Raw genomic sequence first — 23256 nt, forward strand, 5'->3', positions numbered from 1 at the left:
ATCCAGAGATTTGGCTCCAGAATGTAATTTTTTAAAACTGAGAACGCCACAAAAAAAGTTACATTTATCTCAATTTTAGAATAGTGGCAGCAGGCATCTCAGAAACAGATATCTCACAAAACCTCAGCAAAACAAAAAAAACAAACTATTTGTACTGTGTGTAACTGATGACGGATGTATGTCTTCATGGCTGTATACAGAATGCGTATTTACTGTATGTTAGCTGCAAATTGAATGTTTGTGAATGTTAGTCTTTCTTATTGTGCACAGGATAAATTAATTTGTTAACATCTTTAAACCCATTCTTGAATTACTGTCTACTGATTATGTGAAATGAAATAATGCATCTTTTGTAATTTGGACTGGCCCTTTAACTGTCAGAAGGGGAAAGAATAAAGGAAGAAAAAAGTCAGAAATCCCTGCAGAACAAAAACAAAACACATTAGGGAAGATGGTAACTGGGAATTACAACAGACCTCACAAAGGTTACCAACTTACAGCTCCAGAGTTTGAGTCCAACACTATTTACTCACCAGACAGTGCTGCGCCATGAGGAGGCAGCAGATGAGACAAAAGAAACAAGCTGATGCACGGATTGAGGAAAAGCAGCAGTTCTGGAACACCAGAATACGCTATGTCTTGTTTGATGCTGTGGATTTGTTGCCTCATCCACCACTACTTTGTTCGGGGAGTCAGGGATTTGTGGTTAGGGATTACAGCAGGCCACAAAGGCAGCTTCTGAAGCAACTGATAACAGCAGCCAGTTGCTTTGGCTGAGAAGAGAGGCCAACAGTTGGGGTCCCAAAGATGCAAATGTTTGTGCAATGACTAAGACAGAAATGTTGCCACAGGATGGGACAGCTAGAAGAAGTGGATGTGTTGCACTGTTGCACCTCGATTAGTTCAGTTCAATTCAATTTTATTTATTGTATCAAATTTTAACAAGAGTTATCTCAAGACACTTTACAGATAGAGTGGGTCATATTGGTCCATTTAATATTGCATGCAGAATAAAATTTACATAATTGTTTCCTTCACCTTAAACGTCCTCCCTCTTCTCAGGATGGAGTCAACTCAGGTGCAGCTGAAAGCACACTTCTTAAATTTACTTCTCCATAATTCTGTGTTTTCTTGACTAATGGCTTGCATAGTTGGAGGCAAATCTTTAAAAACGATAACAGTATAAACTATGCATGAAAAGGATCAAAAGAAAACAAAGGAGAAACCAAGGAGGGGCAATACAAATAACTTTAGGAGAGGATTTTTCCAAAGCATCCTTTTTTTGCAGATCCTTGAGTGTAATGAATTTTCATGTTTCATACAAAGCATGTCCCTTAGCCAGCGGCAATGGGAAGGTGGAGCTGTGCCCTTCTGTTTGGGTAAGATAACTCAGCGAGCTAATACGGAGGCAAAGGCAACTGTGTCTTCTTTTACTTATGTGCACATGTAGTTTATCTGGAGCGGCTCCAAAGAAGGCAAACAGAGGACTGCATGCCATGCAAACACATTTCTGATAAAGTGCAAAAAACAGAAGACCTACTCTCAGCTGCACTGAGACAGTAAAAGTACTTAGAAATGATTGAGACATAAACACACGCACAAACACACACACACACACCCACATACACACACGGGTCATTCAGTTATCTAGCCTATGTTCCTGCAGAAATAGGTTGTGAAAACCTTTTGATACAGTCAAGTATCAAGCAAAGCAGAGTTTTGTTGAGGCTAATAGCAAGATTTGAGTGGCTGCAGAGGTATGATTTGGTGATGCAGATGACTACAGATCTATTTTTTGTCAAGAGCCATGCTGGATGTGTGCTGTTCTTAGATCCTGAGCATTAATACATTAAGCTGTGGACAATACTTCTATTCCTTGTTGTGCCATGTTTTACTTCTCAGTTATCTTGTGACATGTTTTGTGTAACTTGCGGGTTACTAATACGCATTTGGTGCTCTAGAGATCGTTCACAGCAGCAGGACAGGGTATGTGGGTTGACTCAAAGCAAACTAAAGTGCTCGGGATTATTGATATGAAGCAACATGTCAGAGTGCAACAGTGTGTCTCATTGATGTGTTTTGAGTAGTTTCTGCTCTGTGGTACAGAGGAATTAAGCTACTTCAGGCTTTGGATACTTGTTAATAGGACCATTTCACTGCTGGTTTCTTTGTCAATGGGAAAAATATCGAACGTCACTAGTCTTATCCTTTAAAACAACTGTTTCGAAGATAACACTATTCAGTATATAAAAATTCAGTATAAAAAAAAAAAGAAAACAGCCTGCTCACTACATTCATCAGCCTTTGGTCCTACAGGTTGGTAACCATAACCTGTTAAACGTGCATTGAGTAATAGTGTGTGTGTGTGTGTGTGTGTGTGTGTTGTGTGTGTTTGTGTGTTTAGGGGTGTGATGGGTGAGGTGGAGGGGGGGGGGGCATCATCAGCATCAGCACCCACGACGTCACCAGAGTTTAAAGTGGGCCGCGCTTTACCCAGTGAAGTAGAGGAGAGAGGGATGGAGCAGCGGCGGTTCCTCTTCCAACACCTGACTCCTGCTCGTCGCCGGGTATTGAACAGTGCTGGTTTAAACTCCAGAAACTACCTGCTTCAACCTACCTGCATTTTGAGTTTCTCACTAGGCTAATTAAACATGGTAGCATCGTGGACCCTCTGAATTCTGTTTTGTCGAGGGCGATAACTTTAAATCTCAAGTCTGCCGAAGGGTGAGTTCAAACGCATTTCCCAGAAAACCTAACAAAAAGGGCTTTGATTTAATCGGCAGAGGAGGCTAATGATGCTGCAGCATGCGTGTCGCCACCATCGACAGTAGGTATGTGGGTAAAAACAGCTTCGCAGACGTTTGTTAAAAGAGATAAATAGCTTTTATTACTATATTTTTGTTTGTGTCGTTGAAGCGGGCTCCCAGTAACTTGGGGCGCAGTCGTTTGGCATTTGGAAAGCGCTGCTGTTGGCTGCTTGATGTGACAAATTGTGCTTTCTATTTAATTAGCCTATTGGCTTGTCTATCCTATTGAAATGTATGGGATAGACCAAAGAGAAAAAGAAAGGATGTAGCCTATTATCCCGGAGATTTTTATAATTTTGCAGACATGCAGCCTATTGTTGTTGTTTTTTTGCACGGCTCGAAGCCTGCATGTTCTGCCAGGAAAAATATTAGTTTGAAAAAACAGAGATTTAAAAGCCGATTGTTGTGATGCGCTGGATGCTAATGAAGGATGCATAAGCAGTTGGTTCAATAAGAGTTGTAATTATTTATGGGAATGTTTTTTCTCCAAGTGATAAGTTTGGTGAGTGATCCTTATGTTGCATTTCTTGGTTCACATTAAATTATTAGCCTACATTTGACAAGAGCCTACGCTTGGTTTAAGAGAAGTCTGTGTGACGGTAATTTCACAATGTCTTTCTCAGTGCAGAAATTCTCGTAGTTTACGAAGTGTGCCTTCAAATCAATGATAATGAGATCCAGCACTTAGAATGGATTTTTATTGAAGCCACTGTGGGTGTAGTCATTGTTGCCACTAGCTGAAACAGAGTGCACTCCCGCTGATAACGATTAGTCTGTGCATGAGCATATCTGCGCCATGGTTCATAATGGATCATTAGCATGCTGTGTTTCTTTTCGTGGAAACAAAATACAACAATTGGATTTGTACAAACATACATTTATTAAATCATGCAGAACATTAGTGTGCATCGTAAAACATCGGCACTGGACCTATAATACGTTTGTTTTGTCTGTTGGTGCTAAGTACCACTCTGTGGGTTCCTTATAGCAATTTGTCTAAGTTTTCAAACATGACCTGGCTTACAGCATTGCGGTTTATTTGACCCGATACTCCCACATTTGACTATACAATAAATACACACAGTTCAAAATTTGATTTGACTTCACCTTTTTTTTTTTTTTTATTTAAATCTGTGGTCTTAATATTTAATTTTCACACTCGTCCTTTTTTCTTATAATTACCAAACACCCACCATTTGCATTAAAATAATCACGATCCAGCAAACAAGTTGTTAACTCCACATTACTTTGCCTTTGTTTTAATAGCATAGCATTCACAGTCAAATATTCAAATTCACCAGCAACAAGTTTGTAAATACGAATTGTAATTATATACATATTATATATACTACTATATGTATATTATATGAATTATATATATATATATATAATATATATATATAATATATTGCTGTCCTGTGAAAACTGTATCTCCAAAATGTCAACTTTCCTTGAACATAAATAACTGCGTTGTTTACTGCTTTGTGTTGTGACAATGGCAATTTTCAGCCAACTCAATGGGTTTTTACATTGTATATTATAATTACATTACATTAAACGTCATTTAGCAGACGCTTAGAATTATTATATATGTCAGAGGTTGCACACCTCTGGAGAACTGTGGGTTACAGTGTCTTGCTCAGGGACACATTGGTTGATGTATTGCAGTGGGAATTGAACCCACATCTCCTACAGCAAAGGAACGTGTTATATCCACTGCACCATCACCACCATCATAAGAAAAAGGATTATTTTTTTTTTAATCCATCAGTTTATCTGATCAATTCAGATATTAGGAAGTCATTTAATTACCTTATCATGCACATTTACACAATGTTTTGACACAGCAAAGGGCTGCAGGTTGGATCCGAAGCCAGGCCGGCGCAAAGGCTATATGGGGTGCACGCTCTACTGGATGAGCTAGAGGTCACCCCTACTATAGTGTCATTTGTAATATTTATTTGTATGTGCGGCACATTTATGTGGTTGAAAAGACATTGTTTTTTATCAGACCCACATCCAGTAGTTTCTGTCTGTTGGTGGATGGCATGCACTTGCTGATGAGCTGTTACATGTTCAGTGAGCTTTTTTTCCGCTCGAATAAAGTGTCTTTTCATCAAACTTGTGATCTGTAGGTTGTTGTTGTTGTTGTATACCATCTGGTGGTCCTCCAGGATTCGGGTTGGTTCAAACTGTGATTTCATACAAGTTTTTCCTGCGATGAGAGGTCATGCTGCCAGAAAACAAATTGATACTCAGTTCAGCCTCAGTGGCCCCAGCTCTCACTAGAGCCAAGGACTACATTTGCCTCTGAGATGCCGTGGAATCTGACGTTATTTAATGAGAAGTGAGCAGACACATCTTTGTCTCATTTTCTGAGCTCTTCTAAAGCGACAGAGCCTTCAAGGGCACCTAAGTGGCTTGTGCATTTTGCAGATTTTTGTATGTGTGTGTGTGTGTGTGTGTGTGTGCACTTTACAGTCTAAATAAACCCTTTCAACTGGAAATCCCGATGTTTGGCTCAATCAATATGTTTAATTAGTGCTGATTAATGAAAGAGTGTGGCTGTGGAAGGCAACAGCTTTTTCACTTCACAAGGACACATTCTATTGGCAAACAGAGAAATTGCTCTCCACAGTAATTTGATTTTACACAGTGAAAGCCATTTACAATGTAGATTAGACACATAAAAGAATATATGAGAGCTGTGTGTAAATACAATTTACATTTCAGTTGGCCAGGACACACTAGTTTGTTCTTTAGATACCTAATTAATGTAATTAACACTTGATCAGTCGCTGGTTTGCACCCATGCAAGCTCAATAATCTCTAAATCATATGTGAATTCATAGAATTTAAAACTCTCATAAGCAGATACGTTGAGAAATAATTTTACCCACAGGCCAGATATGTTGTTGTTGTTTGTCAGTCTCCAGCAGACATCAAAATGCTGTAGCAACATTGGTGGGTTGTGTCCAGTTCACAAAAGCAAATCTGAGAGTTATAAACTTGTCACTTATTTTTATGATCTAGTGAGTGAACCAGAGTATACTGAAATATTTCAAGGCAGCGTTTCTTCCAGAGTTTGTTGTTTTGAACACTGTTCTCTGTCAAAGCCCCTCAAAAGTAGCAGCTCCAATGACCTTTATTCTGCAAATTAAGCTGTTTTTGCTTCGTGCTGACTGATAGATTATTATTATTTCAGCAAAGTGCACTGAGCATTGAGCAAATACCCTGGAGCCCTAGAAACTACATTTTCAAAAATTAATTAAATATATGGAGGCATAACCTGGACTTTGCTTTACTTTTGAAAGCTGTGACATTTACATTTTGCACGTCTGAAAAACATAAAAACAAATATAAAAAAATATATATAAAAAATACACTCACATCTTATCTCTTATATATCTATGTAAATATATTTATAGTGCAGCCTATACACCCTGTTTTAAAAGATTGTAAAAGTAGACATAGGATTATTTTCAAGTCCTTTTTGTCATGCATTTTCTTTTGGTGTGAGTCTGGACTGTAATACCAACAAAGTTTTATAGTGCAAGATGATGCTAAATGTTTTAAACAGCATAGCTAGCTGGCATTGTAAAAAAGGAAGACATCTGCAATTTAGATTCAGTTTCAATTCTATGTTCGCTGTCCCAAAGGTCTGACTATGTCTGCATCTGATTACACTTGCTTGCATGCATTTAATTAATAATTTGACAATGCACAGCATTGATGTCGGTCAGCCAGTGCTCTGCAGGGGAATAGATTGCCTGAGCCTGATATCCAGCCACGGTCTCTTAGTGAGGAGCAGAAACGATGAGCTCAGGCAGATTTCAGATACAGGAGCACCAGAGTGGAGCTGCGTTAATCCCCCCTCCCTCAGGTGCAGCCGCTCCTGGGGAGGAACGCCACCGACTACAGCTCCCCACGATGCATGGCCGCGCTCTGATTAATGCACTCATCAGTTCTTTTCTTGTTTGTTTTAATGACAAGCATGTCCCTTGTGGGAATCTGGTGACTTTTTGCAAATACTGCTGATGCATCTGCTTACACCTGACACTTTTTTCTTTCTTGTCTCATGAAAGGATCGTTACCATAAAGCCTGAGTCTTTTGACATGACTAGGTTGTCAGTGGAAGTGCAGAAAAACAACACGACACATTTTCCACTGGAGATACAGGAAGTACATGAGCTGAGGAAATGAGCAGTGATAAGATCTCAGCGTGTTGGGATGTGTTGTGCTTTGTTGATAAGGCTATTATTCATCATTATGCCTGAGACAGCAGAAATCTGCTTCTCCATCTCAGACATATGCTTTGTACACATGGTTTACTTGCAACTTTACATTTTCAGTTAAGTTGTGCTGGCTTTTAATTACTGTTAAAAATGATTTCATCACTTATTTAGACTATAGAGAAACCAAAGAAATTCAGTGAGCATCTTACATTTTGGCTATCTTTATATTTCAAGAACTGAGGTTGTTGAAACATGGTCCTCTCAGAAACATACTGAAACTGAATATTAAATTTTAATTTGACAGCATCAAAAAGGTACTGAGAGGCACTATAGAGTGTTTTAAAATGGAAAAAAAATATCTGTTAAGTCCCATATAAATGTTATGTAGTAGATGATTCATAACTTGGATCAAAGAGCGAGGACATTTTTAATACTTGATAAAGGAGACAAATCCCAACAAAACCCCTTCCTGTTAACAGGTTGAACAAACTCAAATATTGCCCAGTAGTGTGGGTGTGAATATACCAAATGTTTTGAAACTGAGATTGCTTGCTTATTTTCAAACAATATTTATTTGAAATAAATCATGTCCATAGGAAAGAAAGATCCAGTAAAGGTAAAATGAATTTGCTCAAACAATTTTAATATTGGTCTTAAAGAAATATGTAATTAGCATGAAAGCTAAACTCATGAACTCTTGAAGCCACCAGATTGTTACGTAGGTGTTTCAATAAGTACCCCAGTGAGTCCTGTACTGTATGTCTGGGTAGGCTAGCTGACATGATAATTATTATTCGCATTTCATATTATACAGTAATTCTGCAACATGATTGATGATGGATGATCATCATCCTGACAAATGCAGACACGGAAGAGTTGTGGTCATGCCACATTTGGCTGCCTATATTTGATTGATGATTAATGTGGACAAATGATTCACTATGCTCAACTGTCCATTAATAGTGTGATGCCTATTAGAGTGTGATACCTTGCCTCTGGCACCTTTCAGAAAGGGACCTCATCATCTGTGTGCACTTCTGGCCTCCTCTGTATCTGATTCAGAAACAGAGATGCTTACTTGCATACACTCAGCTCTATTGCCACGTTGAATGGATACCTGACATATAAGATATTACTGCCACATCTAAGCCACATGCTGTGCTACTCCTGTTTAATAAATGTTACAGATGCATCTTCTCCCGGCCTGTCCGATCAGTTCTAGCAAGCAAGCTCTGGCCCATTTCCCATGTCTATTGATGGATCTTTGTCAGTGAGGCGCTTTGAGCCCTATAACATAAAACCCCTACGCTTATTCAGCACTCGGGTACCTTGCTTGTGATCAATGGCCAGCAGTCAGGACAGTGAATGGAGCACAGATTGAACCACATCTGGGATTTGGATGCTGAATAACTGCCCACTCAACAGAGGCGGCTTATGAATAATACACCAGGCAGCCAAGTGTCCCAGGTCGCACTCGGACCTGCCCAGAGAGCATGAGGTCAGGGCACAAATACTTGGCACCAACACAGCAGTCCTGCCTGCTCCGGCCACATGGGAGAATGGAGTGGATAATGGCTGAAAAAGTAGAAAGTACAGTTGTGAGGGTGTTGAGGACTCGCAGCAATTATCATTTTGGTTAGGTTTGCATAGACTGTTAGGAGTATTTTTATATGCAGCACAAGGCTGTGTAGGTTGAGATGGCAGAGAAAACTGTGACCAAAAACTCTGATGACACCCGACTGCATTACATTCAATTTATTTTGTATGTTGGATTGCATGGTGATATTTACACTATTGTGATATGTAACAAAATTGCATTGGACTTTTATTTATTTTTTTAACATTGAACTTATTGAAGCAGATGATTTATATAGAACACGTTTCAGTACATTGTTCCTTCAGCCCAGTGGTTATATTCTATATCCTGATGATTGTACAAGCAGGTTCCTAATGCCTCTGACTTTAGATTCATGTGTTCTCAATATCAGTTACATTTTGGCTTCATTTGATTCTGTTAGTTGGTGATGAATATAGGTGTCTTCTTTGTGTATTCATCAGGCAGGCTGAACGAAGCACAAAGCACTCCTCTCTTTTGTTCATTTTTTAAGTACTGTAGGCGTGTATTGCTCAAGGGGATTCAAGGACATTTAAAAGGGTATGGTGGCAAAAATTTGGCATATACATGTTTAATGCAAATCCGGTTGATGGAGCTCTCATTTCACGAAAATTAGATCACCTGGTTGCACTACGGCTGGGTTTAACGTGCTGCAGAAGCATATTTCCAGATTTAATAGTCATGATGGTAAATCATTTTTTCTTTTCAGTTATTGACTAGTGACCCAGAAGGTTAACATGCTACACTAGCAGAGGGAGCAAACTATTGATCTAGAGAGGTATGTGTTAGCTTTAAGTCGTTAATATTCTATTCCTTTTGGTTATTTTAAGAAAAGCAATTCCACTCAAATATAAAGATTCTTCTTGTGAGAGATCCCACAGCATCTTTAATTTATCTGAATAAGCAGTGGCGTTTGGTCTGCACTTCATTGATTGTCATAATACCAAACCACAGTGCATCAGTGATGTAACATTAACTCCAGTAGTGTATGTGTGCAGATACAATTTGGAGGTACTTGTAGTCAACTGCTATTCACACTTCAACTCCATTTTCTGACAGCTGCAGTTAATTTTCAGATTAAGTTTTACATAATACAACTATGTGATTAGTTTTTTTTTAAATGACACATTTTTTTAACCAACTGGGGCTTCCAACGTTTTTGACTGGTGACTCCATGTACTCGTCATGTTTCAATTGTCCGTGAGTTGGCAGTTCTACCAAAGATACATTTCCCCTTTAAACTTTTCAGATGGTTTCCTTTCAATACCAAATTGTCCAATATATCACAACGAATCAAAGACAAGAAAAGAGTTATAAAATGAAAACAGATTTGTGTATTAGTAGTTCTTCTTTTCTCTCCCATTAGTCATCTCATGATCCAACAGATATATCTTGGGAGCCTTTAGGTGGTAGAAAGCGGTACTTCCCAAACGGAACATAAAAGTACAGTAGTAAAGTTTTGCTTCACCATGACCAGCTACCACAGTTAATCTGCTGCTTGCACATTAATGCATCAAATTGTAATACTATATCTGTCACAGAGGCCATTTTACAGCAGAACCAGAGAATTTACTTTCATATGTTTTGTACATTTAACTAATAATACTTCTGTACTTTTACTTAGGTAAGATAATAAACGCAGTACTCTTAAAAAAAAATATCAAACCCTCCTGTGAAATCTCAGAGGATTGTCTGCACAGAAAGCAAGGTGCATCCAGGCGCAGTGGCTTTTCTTTCCCCCTGTCTGCTTCACACACTGCTTACCCTGTGACATTTGGGACGAGTTTCTCACTGCTTGGCTTCTCACATCTTGGACACTGACACAAAATAAATGAAGACACCAAGAAGACACAAGGTTCAGAGTTGGAAAGGATTGGTGGCTGAGGTGTGAAACTATTGGGGTGTAAAATTGCCCTGGCAGCCGTGCTGTTGTTTCAGCATTTCATGGCAAACTTGCCTGTTCATTGCCTTCTTCCTTGTTTTTCTGTCCACACCATACTTCTGCAGAGTTTGGCCCTCTGTCTGTAGAGGATGTTACTTCATGGTTTACAGTTATAACTGTCTTAGCTGCTTTGTGTGCATGATTGTGTGGTTGTGCTTCCTTGACTAGAGCTTCAAAGTATTAAAGTAGTTCCATTTTGTTCTCCTGGTGGGAGAGAGCAGAAGGTTCAGCAAGCTAATATTCACACATTAATTTGTCCTAAGATGTCCAACTGTTCTCCAGCAGCTGTCATTGTGCTGTCAGTCACAGGGTGGTTAATTGTCTCTGTGTGGGGAAGGAGAGCAATACTGGTGCGAGGAGGAGTCTGTCCGTTGCTTCCTCATGGTGGCAGCAGGAGGCCAGAGCCAGGCCGCGGAGAGAGGACAGACGTAGATGCAGAGGGCATTGTAAGACATTTGGTTGTCTGTGATGCCAAGGGTTTGTTATTAGAAGCATGGGGCGAAACGTAGTGACTATTCTAAGCAGCACGCAGAGCTATGTGACAGGCACATTGTTATTTTGATACATCAAGTAGTGTTGTTTCACTAATTAGTTTTCTTACGGAAATGTGGGCCTAAAGCTGGTAATTGGTGACATGTTTATAACTGTAGACTCTGGGCCTGTTACAGTATGTGGATAAGGACCTGAATCCAATTAATTACAAAAATACAATAATGTTTGACAGTAAAAAAAAAGCATTTAAAAAGTGAGGGCAAAGTTGCTAAATGCTCTATTCTACTATCCATATTTGATCATGTTTACTCACATTTGTTTCAAATTCTCTGCTCTTTCTTTAAACCACCTCTGAACAGATGGCTCAACCGGCTCTGCCAGTCTTCTCCCTTGTGTGTCTGATTCTACATTCATAAAGCTAACGTAAGACTAGATTAGTTCCTCTGATGTCCATGAAGCAATTTCTTATTATTGCCTGTGGTTGAAAGTGGGCAGACTGCTGCCTGGGAGCACACAGGACAGTGTTTGTCTGCTCTGACAGGCTGCAGAAAGGCTTTGTGGCCAGAGTGAAAGAAACAAAAGTATGAGGAGAGCCTCCCTCCAATTGGCTGTGTCTGGTGTTGGCCTGCCCTGCGGTAAGGCAAGGTTATTCAGATGAAAGATGGTGTTGAGATTAGTGAGCCCTGCCCAAGCGCGTGGACGTCCAGCATGCCGCACTGTGTGATTTATGAGAGTCATGATATCAGCAGTCGCCACATGAATAAACCATGTGTCCAGAATTAAGCTCCTGTTAAACGACGCACAGCATTTTCCCAGGTGCCTCCACCTCCAAGTGGAAATCAGAGTTGTGAAAGTGTTGTTGCTGTTATGAGACTTGAGCCTGTTGATGGCCAAGTGCAGCAGCTGAAGATCTATCAGTTTTAAATCTTCTCTTTACCAGTGCTGTCAGAGAGGATGAATGGTTATAAATGTATTAATGGTTGGATAGTTAGATGCAATGCAACCAAGTTGAGAAGGTTTGAAGGCTTACCACAGAAGAATGTGACTCCACTAAAAAATGTATTTCCATCCCATAATTTATTCAATGCCATAATAGCTCTATAAAGTCAAATGTTAGTATTTAAAGTGTCCTTTTTAAAACATACTGTACTGGGGCTGCTGTAACAAGTGATTATTTTTATTATCGAATAACCTGGGGATTATTATTTTCAATTAATCAAAAGTTTAGTCAGTGAAATGTCTGAAGATTGTGACAAATGTCCATCACAATTTTCCTAAACTGCCTGTTTTGTCTAAAGTCGAAAGCAAAGAATGCTTCAATCAATCAATTTTTAGTTAGAAGAAAATGTCTTCAATGATTAATCAGTTATCAAAATAGTTAATTTGTAAAAAGACTGATTGTGTGAATGTACAAGCAATCAAATTATAATTTCTTTTGGACGCCGGCAATACTCAGCATTAAGTCTTTACATTAATTTTTTTTTTTGGTATATTTTATTTTTGTACACAGGCACTTTCTTGACTGCACCTGTGTCAATTGTCCAGTGCAACCTTGATTGCCTGGCACTTGTTTTTACGTGCACTGAAGAAGAATGTTGCCTGTGCCTTAGTCTTTATTGGTTATGGCTTATTGTCTAACCTCTCTTTTTGGTCTTCTATGTCCTTGGATTCAAATAGCACCTGCTTTTTTTTGCATCAGTGAAGTTGCATTCCTCAGGAAATCCACCGACTTTTGCCCCCTCTATAACTACTTTTGTATATATTTTCTATTCTTAAAGATATTCTGTATAATCAGAGGCACAACACAGAGCAATGTGCTGTGGTGGCTGAGTACATCAGTACTCCTGGGAAACTGAAAACTGAATATGCTTTTTATGAATGCTGTGGATGATAACAATATGCACATTGCACATATCTCCTCTGTCCATCTTCACTCTGTTTGGAAAATCAGATTCAAAACCCAGAGATATAACAATATGGAAGTTTCCTCCTGTGTTATATGAAATACTGTAAATTCACTGTGTTCTATGTTGTCACAAATGAGTTGAACTACTGATGTCCATAGCTAGAACTAAGCAGTATTATAGTCCCACAGGGTCCGGTCTGAGATAGAGAGATTGTGAAGTTAATCCTTAGCTGGGTAATGTCAAGCTGGCTTTCCTAATCATCCAAGTGTAATAAAAAGTAAAATACCAAGGAGTGCATTTTTACAGAGATCAGGTATAAGACATTGAAGCCTTGGCTGCACTTCATGCTGTCAGCATTACTGAAATTCTCATAAATGCAGCAACAAACACCCTCTTGGGCTTTACGACTTCAATACGCTTGATGCCAATGCATGTGTTTGGTCTCTTTTAAAGTGATGTGTGTGTATATAGAGAGAAATACAACAAGAAACTAAGAAAAATCACTTACTAGATTCCTTGTGGTTATAAAGGTCAATGTTTTATAAATAAAACAGGCTAATTTAATGTTTAATTGAAAGTTTGGTCCATGGTGGAAGAAGTGTTTGAATCATTTCCTTATATAAAAGAAAAAAACACCATAGAGTAACTAATCTGCAAAGCAACTAGTAACTATGACTATCGGATAAATGTACTGGAGTGAAAACATACTTAAATGTTCCCCTTAGTGTAAGTGTACATTTGGAAACAATAGAAATACTCAAGTAAAGTACCAATACTGTGCCTCTAACTTGTACAGTAGTTGGGTAAAGGTACTAAATTACTTTCCTCCACACAGCACAGTTGAAACATGAAAGAAAAAAAAACTATTCAAGGAGGTTTTTGATATAGTTTTTGCAGCTGGTAGCAGCAGGATTTAGTTTTGTTCTGTTTAGCTGCTCCGCTTGTCAAAAACTAGCACGTCCCCCGACATATCATTGTCTTCCTGGCCTCTAACACATCAGAAACTCTGACACAGGTGTGTGGTTGAAGCCAGGGGAAGCAGTGTCTATGATGCACCACGCCATGGCCTCTCTAATGAGGCCTGACTCTTAATGACTCACAGCCCCCAGCAGCAGGTAGGGATGGCCAGCACTGGGGCTTATCTCATTGGCACTCTGTGCTGCGCGGTTACACCTGTAACCTTTAGATCACTCCAAATTAGGTTGCTCCGGGAATCCTTCAGTAGTGATTACAAAACAGATTGAGTGGCCGGGAGAAATCTCATAAAAATTTTATATAAGCTTTCGGCTTGAATCTAGAGGAGGGATAACAGGCTGATCATGCAAAGACATGTTACACACACAGACGCCCACAACTGATCAGGCATTCTCTCTGTTGCTCCAGTCAAGATTGCAATACCGAGCAATGTTTCCATTGACTGGTTTCCATTATATAGATGTAAATTAACACAAGCAACACAAAACTGAGCATTGCGATAAATGAGCACATCAAGCATTAAGATGGGCCTGAAAAGCAGCTGGGATCTACAGATGGGAGGTGAGCTTCTGACTTGTGCCAGTCAGTCATGCTTGCTGAGCATCATTCATGGGAGAGTGCAGGTGCTGGTCAGCCAAGGGGCGCACGTTGGTTAATTGCATTGCACTTTAATAAGTAACACGCTGAAGACACATGGCTTTAATCATACAGATGTCTCTGCTGATAGGCAGTGCCGCGGACATATGTTGCTCTGGCTCATCCATGTCAGTATTTCTGCAGGCAGGTGTCCAATGTTAACCATGGGTGTCCGTGTCAAGATTCATAAGTCCTTATCCTTACAAACGTTATCCTACGTACACCTAAACACTCTTGTACGTTGCACTTGTCTCTCCGTCAATAGCCTAAAAGATGTTGCTATTTCAGCAGTTTGTCACCGGGATCAGATGCAGCAGCTTAGTGATTGAGAGGGTTTTGTAGTCTCAGTAATCAAAGTGGCAAAGAACAGGAGAGAAATTCATTTAAGGGGAAATAAGGTCTCTGGAGAACTTATTTGTTTGGTGTGACGTGAACATGTCAAAACAGAAACAAACTGTTTTTGTGGATGTTGGCAAATGTAGGGAGTAGGCATGCAAGGGAGCCCCAAGTGATGAGCGTCACATTGATCCAACTTGTCTGTCTTATGCAGGGCTCTTTGTTCACACTGGCTGTATGCAGAATCAACAGAAGTTCATTTTGACCCAGTCTACCATTATTAAAAGTTTGTTACCTTTTTTCTTTTTTTAACATTCAAATGTTAAAATCCATGTTAAAGGACACAGCAGGGGTCTGTTTGGGTACAACAAAATATAAAGGAGTTTCTTGTCCTTGACATTCAAATCTTTAAAGTCACCAGTCTGCTCTACTGACATATGCTGTGCTGCACATACATAACAAGTGGAGATAGATTTGACAACAATAATAATAGTGACAACCTTGACAGAAGATTTGATTACATATCAGATTTCTGATATGTAATCTGATATGTAACCTTGCCATAATTGCCAATCAGGGATATCTAAATTATGTTATTTGTCTTTTGTCTCAATGTCCACCGAGCTGGGCTTTAGCAACAGTTTACATGCAAAAGGTAAATGTTGAATTATTTATTTAGCCAAGAACAAAAACAGATGTATTATTTTGTCAGGCTTATGTTAACATCTCAATTCAGAATTCACAGCACATGAAGGACAGAATAATCTCAAACCCGACCTCTGACCTTCTGGAAGAATCATTAAGAGCAGTGTGTCATGAAAGAGATGATAAACACATCAGTGTTCTGTTTATGCCTGCATTATCATTGCAATAACCCTTGTGTAGGCTTTGTTAACCGGCACACACAATGTCATCTTGCCACATTGTGGACAAGCCACTTGTAGTGTATGAAGTGTGAACAGAGTTCATTGTATTAGGCCCCCTTCAGTTAATGTCTGCTTTATTCATGCGTGTAACTTAGTATGTCTGTGGATACTAGGTAGGAGGAAAATGGAATGAAAACTGTGTGGTTGGATGTGGAGGCTGTGCAAAGTAAATTGGCCTTTCAAGAGCAGCTTGTGTGAACTATATCCCTGTTGAGATTCTTGATCCCATAAGAAATTTATGAGTGTGTGTGTACACATGCATGTGAGAGCATGCAAAGAAAGCATGTGTCATCATAAGTTCATTATTTTCTTTCTCTCCACAGATCTGCGACCTGTCATCACCTCTCCCAGTGAGTGTGTGTCTGGGCACAGCTGCACTTCTGTCACTTTGTGCTTCCACAGCCCCCTCAGCATCCACAAAAAACACCCAAGGACCACAGGCTGTGGGATTAGGTAGGTTTAAGACCATGTGCCTCCAACTGCTTGTCTTGGCTACCTTGCCACATATTCAGGATAATCCAAATTTTATCACCTCTGATCACCTCTGCCTCTTGCAGCAGGCTTGTGACAAAGAGCTTGTGGGGTTGGCAAAACTGTGACATGACAAGTTATGAGGTTGTCCAGAGCCATTCAGAGAAACGACTGAAGGTGGTAGTCTAATCACAGGAGCAATAAAAGCTTTCTAGTCAATCAAGCAGGGTATATGTAGTATTTAACAGAATTGTTTCAGAGAAGGGCCTGAATATGAAATCAGTTGTAGCCTTTAGAATGTGTGTATCTTGTGTGTAAGCATCCTGTTAAGGAAATGAACATCACTTTAACCTCTGCCTGTTCAGATGAACTGCTACTTAGAGGAAGTGGAGGTCTGATTGATTTTCTTTCACATGTGAGTGAACTACATGCAGCTATCAATGCAGAAGATTAGCTGAACATGTGAATGTATGTGTTATTGGATACAGTCACTCAGAAATATTGAACACATCCCATATACCACAATAAAGCACATGGAGGGCACACAGCCTAATGAATATATTTCAACACACCATCACATATGCAAATAATCACTATACAGTGAGCCATACAAAGATACAAAGACATGTCAGTTTCCTTAAATTAATTGTTTGTTGTTTATAATACAACGATATGTGAGTTTTTTTATTCTCATGAGGCCATATCATGTTCCTGAGACACATCACTACACATAACATGCGGACGGAGATGGTGGCCTTCAGGTATTAACCTAAAGTATGAGACATGTTGTGTGTCAGTCATTCATGTGTCATACATCCTTTATCTTCGGTAGCGATGAACTAAGGTAAGACCTGCTTTTGTGTAGCAAATCCATCACTGTCATGCACCATTGATCATATGCACTCTTCTTCTGCCTATAGTTCTAATGAAATAACCTGCTGGTCTAAGCAAATCAGCATCTCTGTCACTGTCACAGGGAGGTTTCATCTCTGCAGCTGTGCTTTTTGAAGGTCTTACTGAAGGAGAAAAGTATTAGAGCAAATGTTGACAATTAGAGGCATGTATTGCATTGTGGGAAATACACTTATTTGTTTTCTTGAAGAGAGTTAGACAAGAAGGTTGATACTACTTTCTTAGTAACAATGAAGCTACAGCCAAGAGACAGTGAGTTTAACCTAGCATAAGGATTTCCAGAGGAAACAAAATCCACTTCCAATATCTCTAACTGTGTGTTCAGACAGAAAGTGAAGCTAATTTTCACCTTATGTCATTCGTACAAATTTCATATTCATCCCAAACATCCAATGTAATGACTGTGTGCATGTTTATTTACAGCTCAGCCTCTCACCTATCTCAGAACTCATCAGGAAGTTATAAAGCCTACAACCTTAGCATTAGTTGGCACTGCCTCGGGCAAAGTGGTGCCCACTTGCATCTTTGCAATTGATTTTGCTTACAAAGTTGGGCCGTCTCTGAAATGTGCCTCAAATTCTGTCTGAACACATGGTTAATCTCAGTAATTACTTGCCTAATGATTTTAAATAGTTTTGCACTGACCCCCTTTAAAACCACAACTTGTTGTTGTGGTTTTTTTTTGAAGCATAAACAAACACTTTATAACAAGCTAATTAGTGCGCTTTAGAGGTGCTGGAAGGCAGATTATGCTACCTTTGGACAGAGCCAGGCTAGCTGTTTCCCCTGATTTTTAGCCTTTAGGCTAACGCTAACCGGCTGCTGCTTCATATTTACCATTCAGACATGAGAGTGGTGTCAATCGTTTCATCTTACTCTTGGCAAGAAAGCAAATTAGCATATTTCAAAAAACGTTAAACTATTACCTTAAACAAGTATAAGCTTGTGTTTTGTGCATAATATTATCTCAAAAACTACTTCAAAGGTGGTTAGATTACTTGAGATGTACCATTTCCAAGTACAAACAGGATCCTATTTGAAAGGCTAATGTGAAAACTGATCCAAGTTACAGTCAAACGACAAACCATCTATGTTTCTTCCCTGTCCCCCTCTCAGAGTGAAGAATGGGGTTATCTGTTGCCCTGCCAGCCCTGCTACTTGTTCTGGGCTTGGCCACTAATGTATGGAGTCTGAACCCGGATGACCCCAATGTCTGCAGCCACTGGGAGAGGTGAGCGTTATCCGCATGTGTCTACCACAGCACATTGAATTTTAGATAAATAATCTGTATAACAACTGATAGAATCAGCTGTAGTTAAGCAGTGCCAGCTTCCAGGACTGACGTTGTCGATCTGGAATTATAATAATGTACCTGCTACAAGTGTTCTTAACTAAAGTTTCAGATCTATTCTCAAAGTCCATACAGCTGTATCGATTTCACACAGCTCATGTCACCAAGCTCTGAGAGATGGGAGGAGTTGCAGCTTCAAATGAAATGCACAAGCAAATTGATCAGTGTACTCTCATCCCAATCAATCACAACAGTATAGAGCCTGAATAATTATTAGTTGTGCTTGGCAGTGTCATTTATGAGAAATAAGTAGAAATAATTTCTGTGCTCGATGCAAAGGGGAGGAAAGAAAGCTGTGAAGATATATTATCTGGAATATTGCCTGACCAAGGTGAGTGTACTTGGGGATCGTGGTTCAACCTTGTTGGCATTGAAATGAATCCCTAAGTGGGCTGTGTTCATGGCTTTGAGGTCTTCCAATATCCTCAGACTTCCTCTGGTTGCATATTTCACTAATACAAATCACCTAAAAGCTCCTTTCAAGTCCGTTCTTTGCATATCAAAGTTAGTGTAATACGTTCATTGGGCCTGTAACCATTGACATGACCTGTGTGCTGTTATTGCTTTTTTTTGGCAGTGTCTTCCAGTGATGGGAGAAGCATTCAGATCATTTACTAAAATAAAAGTAGAAATGTACAAATACCCCATTACAAGTAAAAGTCTTGCGTTCAAAATGTTACAAATGCAGTATTATTGTCAGCAAAATGTACTTAAAGTATCAAAGCCAAAGTAATCCTTCTGCAGAAAAATGGCTCCTGTGACTGATATATTAATTGTTTATACCAATGTACCAATGTGACAGCAACATTTTACTGCTGTAGCTTCTCAAGGTTAAGCAAACTACTACTTTATACATATATTCAGTATATATATATGTTTATATATACAGTATATTCATAAAAAACAAATAAATAAATAAATAAATATAATATAATATAATATAATATAATAATATAATATAATATATGTTTATATATGTTTATATACATATATATGTGTTTATTTATATCTATCTATCTATCTATCTATCTATCTATCTATCTATCTATCTATCTATCTATCTATCTATCTATTATATATATATATACATATTTAAATACAGTTTAATTGTTCAGTCTAGTGGTCCGACCCCTTCCAAAGAGACACAAATTTGATGCGTCTTGAAATGTTAAGGGTGGAAGAAAGAAGATAAAAACGTTCTGTGTGTAGTTCTGCTACACAAATTTGTATTTTTTTCTCCCCACTTTTTCTTTTCAATGATTTTGTGTGTGAAAGTTTTGATACTTCTTTGGGCCTCAAACTAATTATTTAATTGAAACCATCTGTCGGTCAGTAATAAAAATTTGCCCACCCTTTGGCAGCCACAATTTTCGCCCTAGGAGGCTGTAATGTGGTATGGAGGTCAAGTGTTTGTGAGGGTGTGTGTGTTTGTGTGTGTGTGACACTGCATGAGCACATGGAGTTTTTGCTAATTTTCACTTGTTTCAATGTAAAATTTGAAAATGTACTAGTAAATATAGCTGTCAGATAATAGTGTAGTAAAAATTACAATATTGCCCTCTGAAATGTACAGTATACTGAAATTATTATATATAAAATTGTCTCAAAATTGTACTTAGGTACAGTACTTCTTTCTACCACTGGTGTCATAATTTCTGTCTTTTAGCTACGCTGTGACTGTCCAGGAATCCTACGCTCACCCATTTGACCAGATCTACTACACCAGATGTACAGACATCCTCAACTGGTTTAAATGCACAAGGCACAGGTACACTTGGATAAGCCTCCTTATTTGTCCCATTAGTTGTTTCATGAGTGACTCACCCTTTACTGTCCCCCAAAATCACAGCCAAATCAATGAAGGCCACAGTAAATTTCCTTGTTAATGTGGCTGACAGTGAAGTGCTCATAGCCAGGATGCCTTTGACTGTCACCATCTTACCGTAAATGTTTTAATTACTCCATTAAGGTTTATGGTCACCTCCCAAATACTAACTTTTAGGTGTTTTTAACAAAATTCCACTGGCTTGTTTGTACTATAAAAACTAATCATGGTATAACTCTTTTTTACCTTCTATATGTTTTACTGCCCTTCGGAAAGGGTCACTCTTTACATCACGTAGCTGTCTTGTGTCTGTTTTTCCAGGATCAGCTATAAGACGGCTTACCGGCGGGGAGTGAGGACCATGTACCGGCGCCGCTCACAGTGTTGCCCTGGTTACTTTGAGAGCGGGGACTTGTGTGTTCGTGAGTATCCTTTTTTTAACTCCTTTGTCCTTGATGATAACATTCCAGTTTACGTCAGCGAGACATTTACAAAATGGGAGTAAACATTGGGATTGATCGTTACAGTGGGTGGCTTTAAGATAAAGGTTCAACTCCCTGCCAGGCCCCTGTCGGCCCTCCGCCCCCACTCCGGTCTGATCTTCTTTATCATGAACACCTCATAACACACCACCACTAGCTCCTCTGTTAGCATGCCACCGTCTATGGGAATTTACTCAGTTTAAGGTGATTGAGCATGATTTACCATGAAGGCACTGTAGGCTGCTCTCTGCTTCACTCTTCCAACACAAGTAATTTAATCGGAAGTGTATTACAATGAGAAAAATTAACGAGCCAAGCGGCTCTTGGTTATAGACTGAGTAGACATAGCACTCACCATAAAACCACACCAGAATTCAATAACATAAAAATTGGACTGTAGCAATATCCTGATAACAATCCTTCCCTGTCGTTTTTATAGCTTAATTAATGGTCATTGATCTCTAATTTTATTCACACACATCAAACTGAATATTTTTGCATGTTGGCCAAATAAAGACAGAACATATAGCTTCTGAGAGTTGCATTTTTTGATATTCTCGCTTTACCTAATGTTTTATTCCCTTTAAATTAGATTAGAATCACACTTTAATATTTTCCCAGATCTTTTGCAACATGAGGGAGTTACTGATACAGTGACTGCAGCCGTGTGGGTTTGCTCATTGACCACAGTTGAGCTTGTCCTTGTCTAGGCTTGGCTAGCCTCAGGGCAGCAGAGCACCGGGAAGCCAGCCAGCAAAGAATAAGAGCTGGTGTGATTATCTGGGGGTCTGGAGAAGGGGAGCACAGATTGATCCATAATGTATTCATTAACCATTTGACTGACTATGGAGCTATTTGTTCATTAACAGTCTTTTCAGGGTGTTAACCAGGCAAATCTGCACAGTGTGGAGGTGCCTCTCCAGTTTGAATGAAAGGTTTAATTTTGATATTATGTCAGACTGAGAGTGCAAGCCACCCTCCCCTTAACCCTCTTTCGGGTGGAGTGGGGAGACTGGGTTGATAGGGGCCGAGAGGGCAGTTTTGCTTTCTGCTGCCTTTGCAAACTGTTCTACACCTTTTAATCCGAGCACTCTCACTACCAGGATTAAGAGATTCGTACTCCCCAAGCTGTTTTGCAAGCAGTGACAAAAGGGGGCATTATACAGTAAATCGACGCAAAATTAACTCAAGTTGTCTATTTCAGTACCCTTTGTTGTTTTCTAAATGTAAAATACCCCTTTCCCCTTGTGTATTGTTAGTTTACTGTAGCTTTCTTCATTAAGTCTTTTTCATTAAAAGTCCAAAATGCTTTAAGAGTGTTTGCCTTTTAATCCTTCCTGTTTTTTTGGTCACATGGCACCACATCAACATTTACATTTACTCCAATGAATCTGGGATTGTGAATTATCCCACAAACACACAAAGGGAAAACACTTCTGACACCAAATCAGCAACAATATCTTTTAGGATGTTCTTCTGTTTGTTGTTTTGCTTCACTCTGTCTTTTGGAAGTAATTGTCTAAAATTCTCAAAGCTCCCCACGATAAATTGAACTTTGATCTGTTTCTCCCTAATTCGAGCTTGAAGTAACTAGAGGTCTTTATTAATTCTGTGACCTTTGATCTTTTGTAAATCATTAACTTAATCTGTGACTAGCCTATGTAGAAGATGTGAGTAACTCATTTCCCTCCTAATAAGCATGATTATTACGGTTGTGCATGAGGGGAACTCGCTAATGACTACAGCTTATAATATCTTCAGAGGCTGATGGGAAATGCGGGCTATGAGTCCCTCTTTTTGCAGAGCATTTAGGTCAAATGACTTCTGCATGACTTTTGCCTGTCCAGGGATGCAGTGTAATTCCAAAAAATGATTGTGGCGGCAGAATTAGTTGGGTTCTGTTAAAGTTTCAGGCGCCAATACGCTAGCATATTTTACATTTAGGTTTTGATGATTGGGAAGATACGTTTTTTTTTTTCTAGAAAGGGATTCTGTGCCTTTTGATTTCATTTTCATTTTTGGCTTTGTTGCATTTTTTAATGCTTCAAAGACACAGCTTTAAAATGAATCATCTCCATGCTAGATAGAGGCATGGAAGAAGATTTGGAGGGAGTTGTTTGAAATGTACTGTGGGCAGGCGTATCGCTTAGATTGATTTATCCATCAGCTTCATAATAATGTTCCACGTTTTGTTCACCTCATTTTCCCTACCAGTGTACTACAAAACACTGCTACTACAAAAACCAAAAACACACAGAATTGTACTGACAGGTCTTTTTTTCCCGACTGCAACAAAACTCTCCAAAAACAGGGAGAGTAACACAGTTAGAGACTAAAAAGATCT

General features: G+C 39.2%; 1 protein-coding gene across 5 annotated transcripts in view; it reads left to right on the top strand.

The window, feature by feature from the left end:
* The first annotated feature begins 2466 nt into the window (after positions 1-2466).
* Positions 2467-23256, top strand: part of megf11 (multiple EGF-like-domains 11) — a 67963-nt gene continuing 47173 nt past the window's right edge. For all 5 annotated transcript variants that reach the window (XM_032523962.1, XM_032523966.1, XM_032523963.1 and 2 more), the window contains exons 1-5: positions 2467-2724; positions 16195-16324; positions 18371-18485; positions 20272-20373; positions 20752-20852. In XM_032523962.1, the coding sequence (XP_032379853.1) occupies positions 18379-18485; positions 20272-20373; positions 20752-20852 (310 nt within the window). In that variant the 5' untranslated portion in view covers positions 2467-2724; positions 16195-16324; positions 18371-18378. The remainder of the gene's footprint in view (positions 2725-16194; positions 16325-18370; positions 18486-20271; positions 20374-20751; positions 20853-23256) is intronic.

Source organism: Etheostoma spectabile, chromosome 8 (assembly GCF_008692095.1).
Source record: "Etheostoma spectabile isolate EspeVRDwgs_2016 chromosome 8, UIUC_Espe_1.0, whole genome shotgun sequence".
NCBI lineage: Eukaryota > Metazoa > Chordata > Actinopteri > Perciformes > Percidae > Etheostoma > Etheostoma spectabile.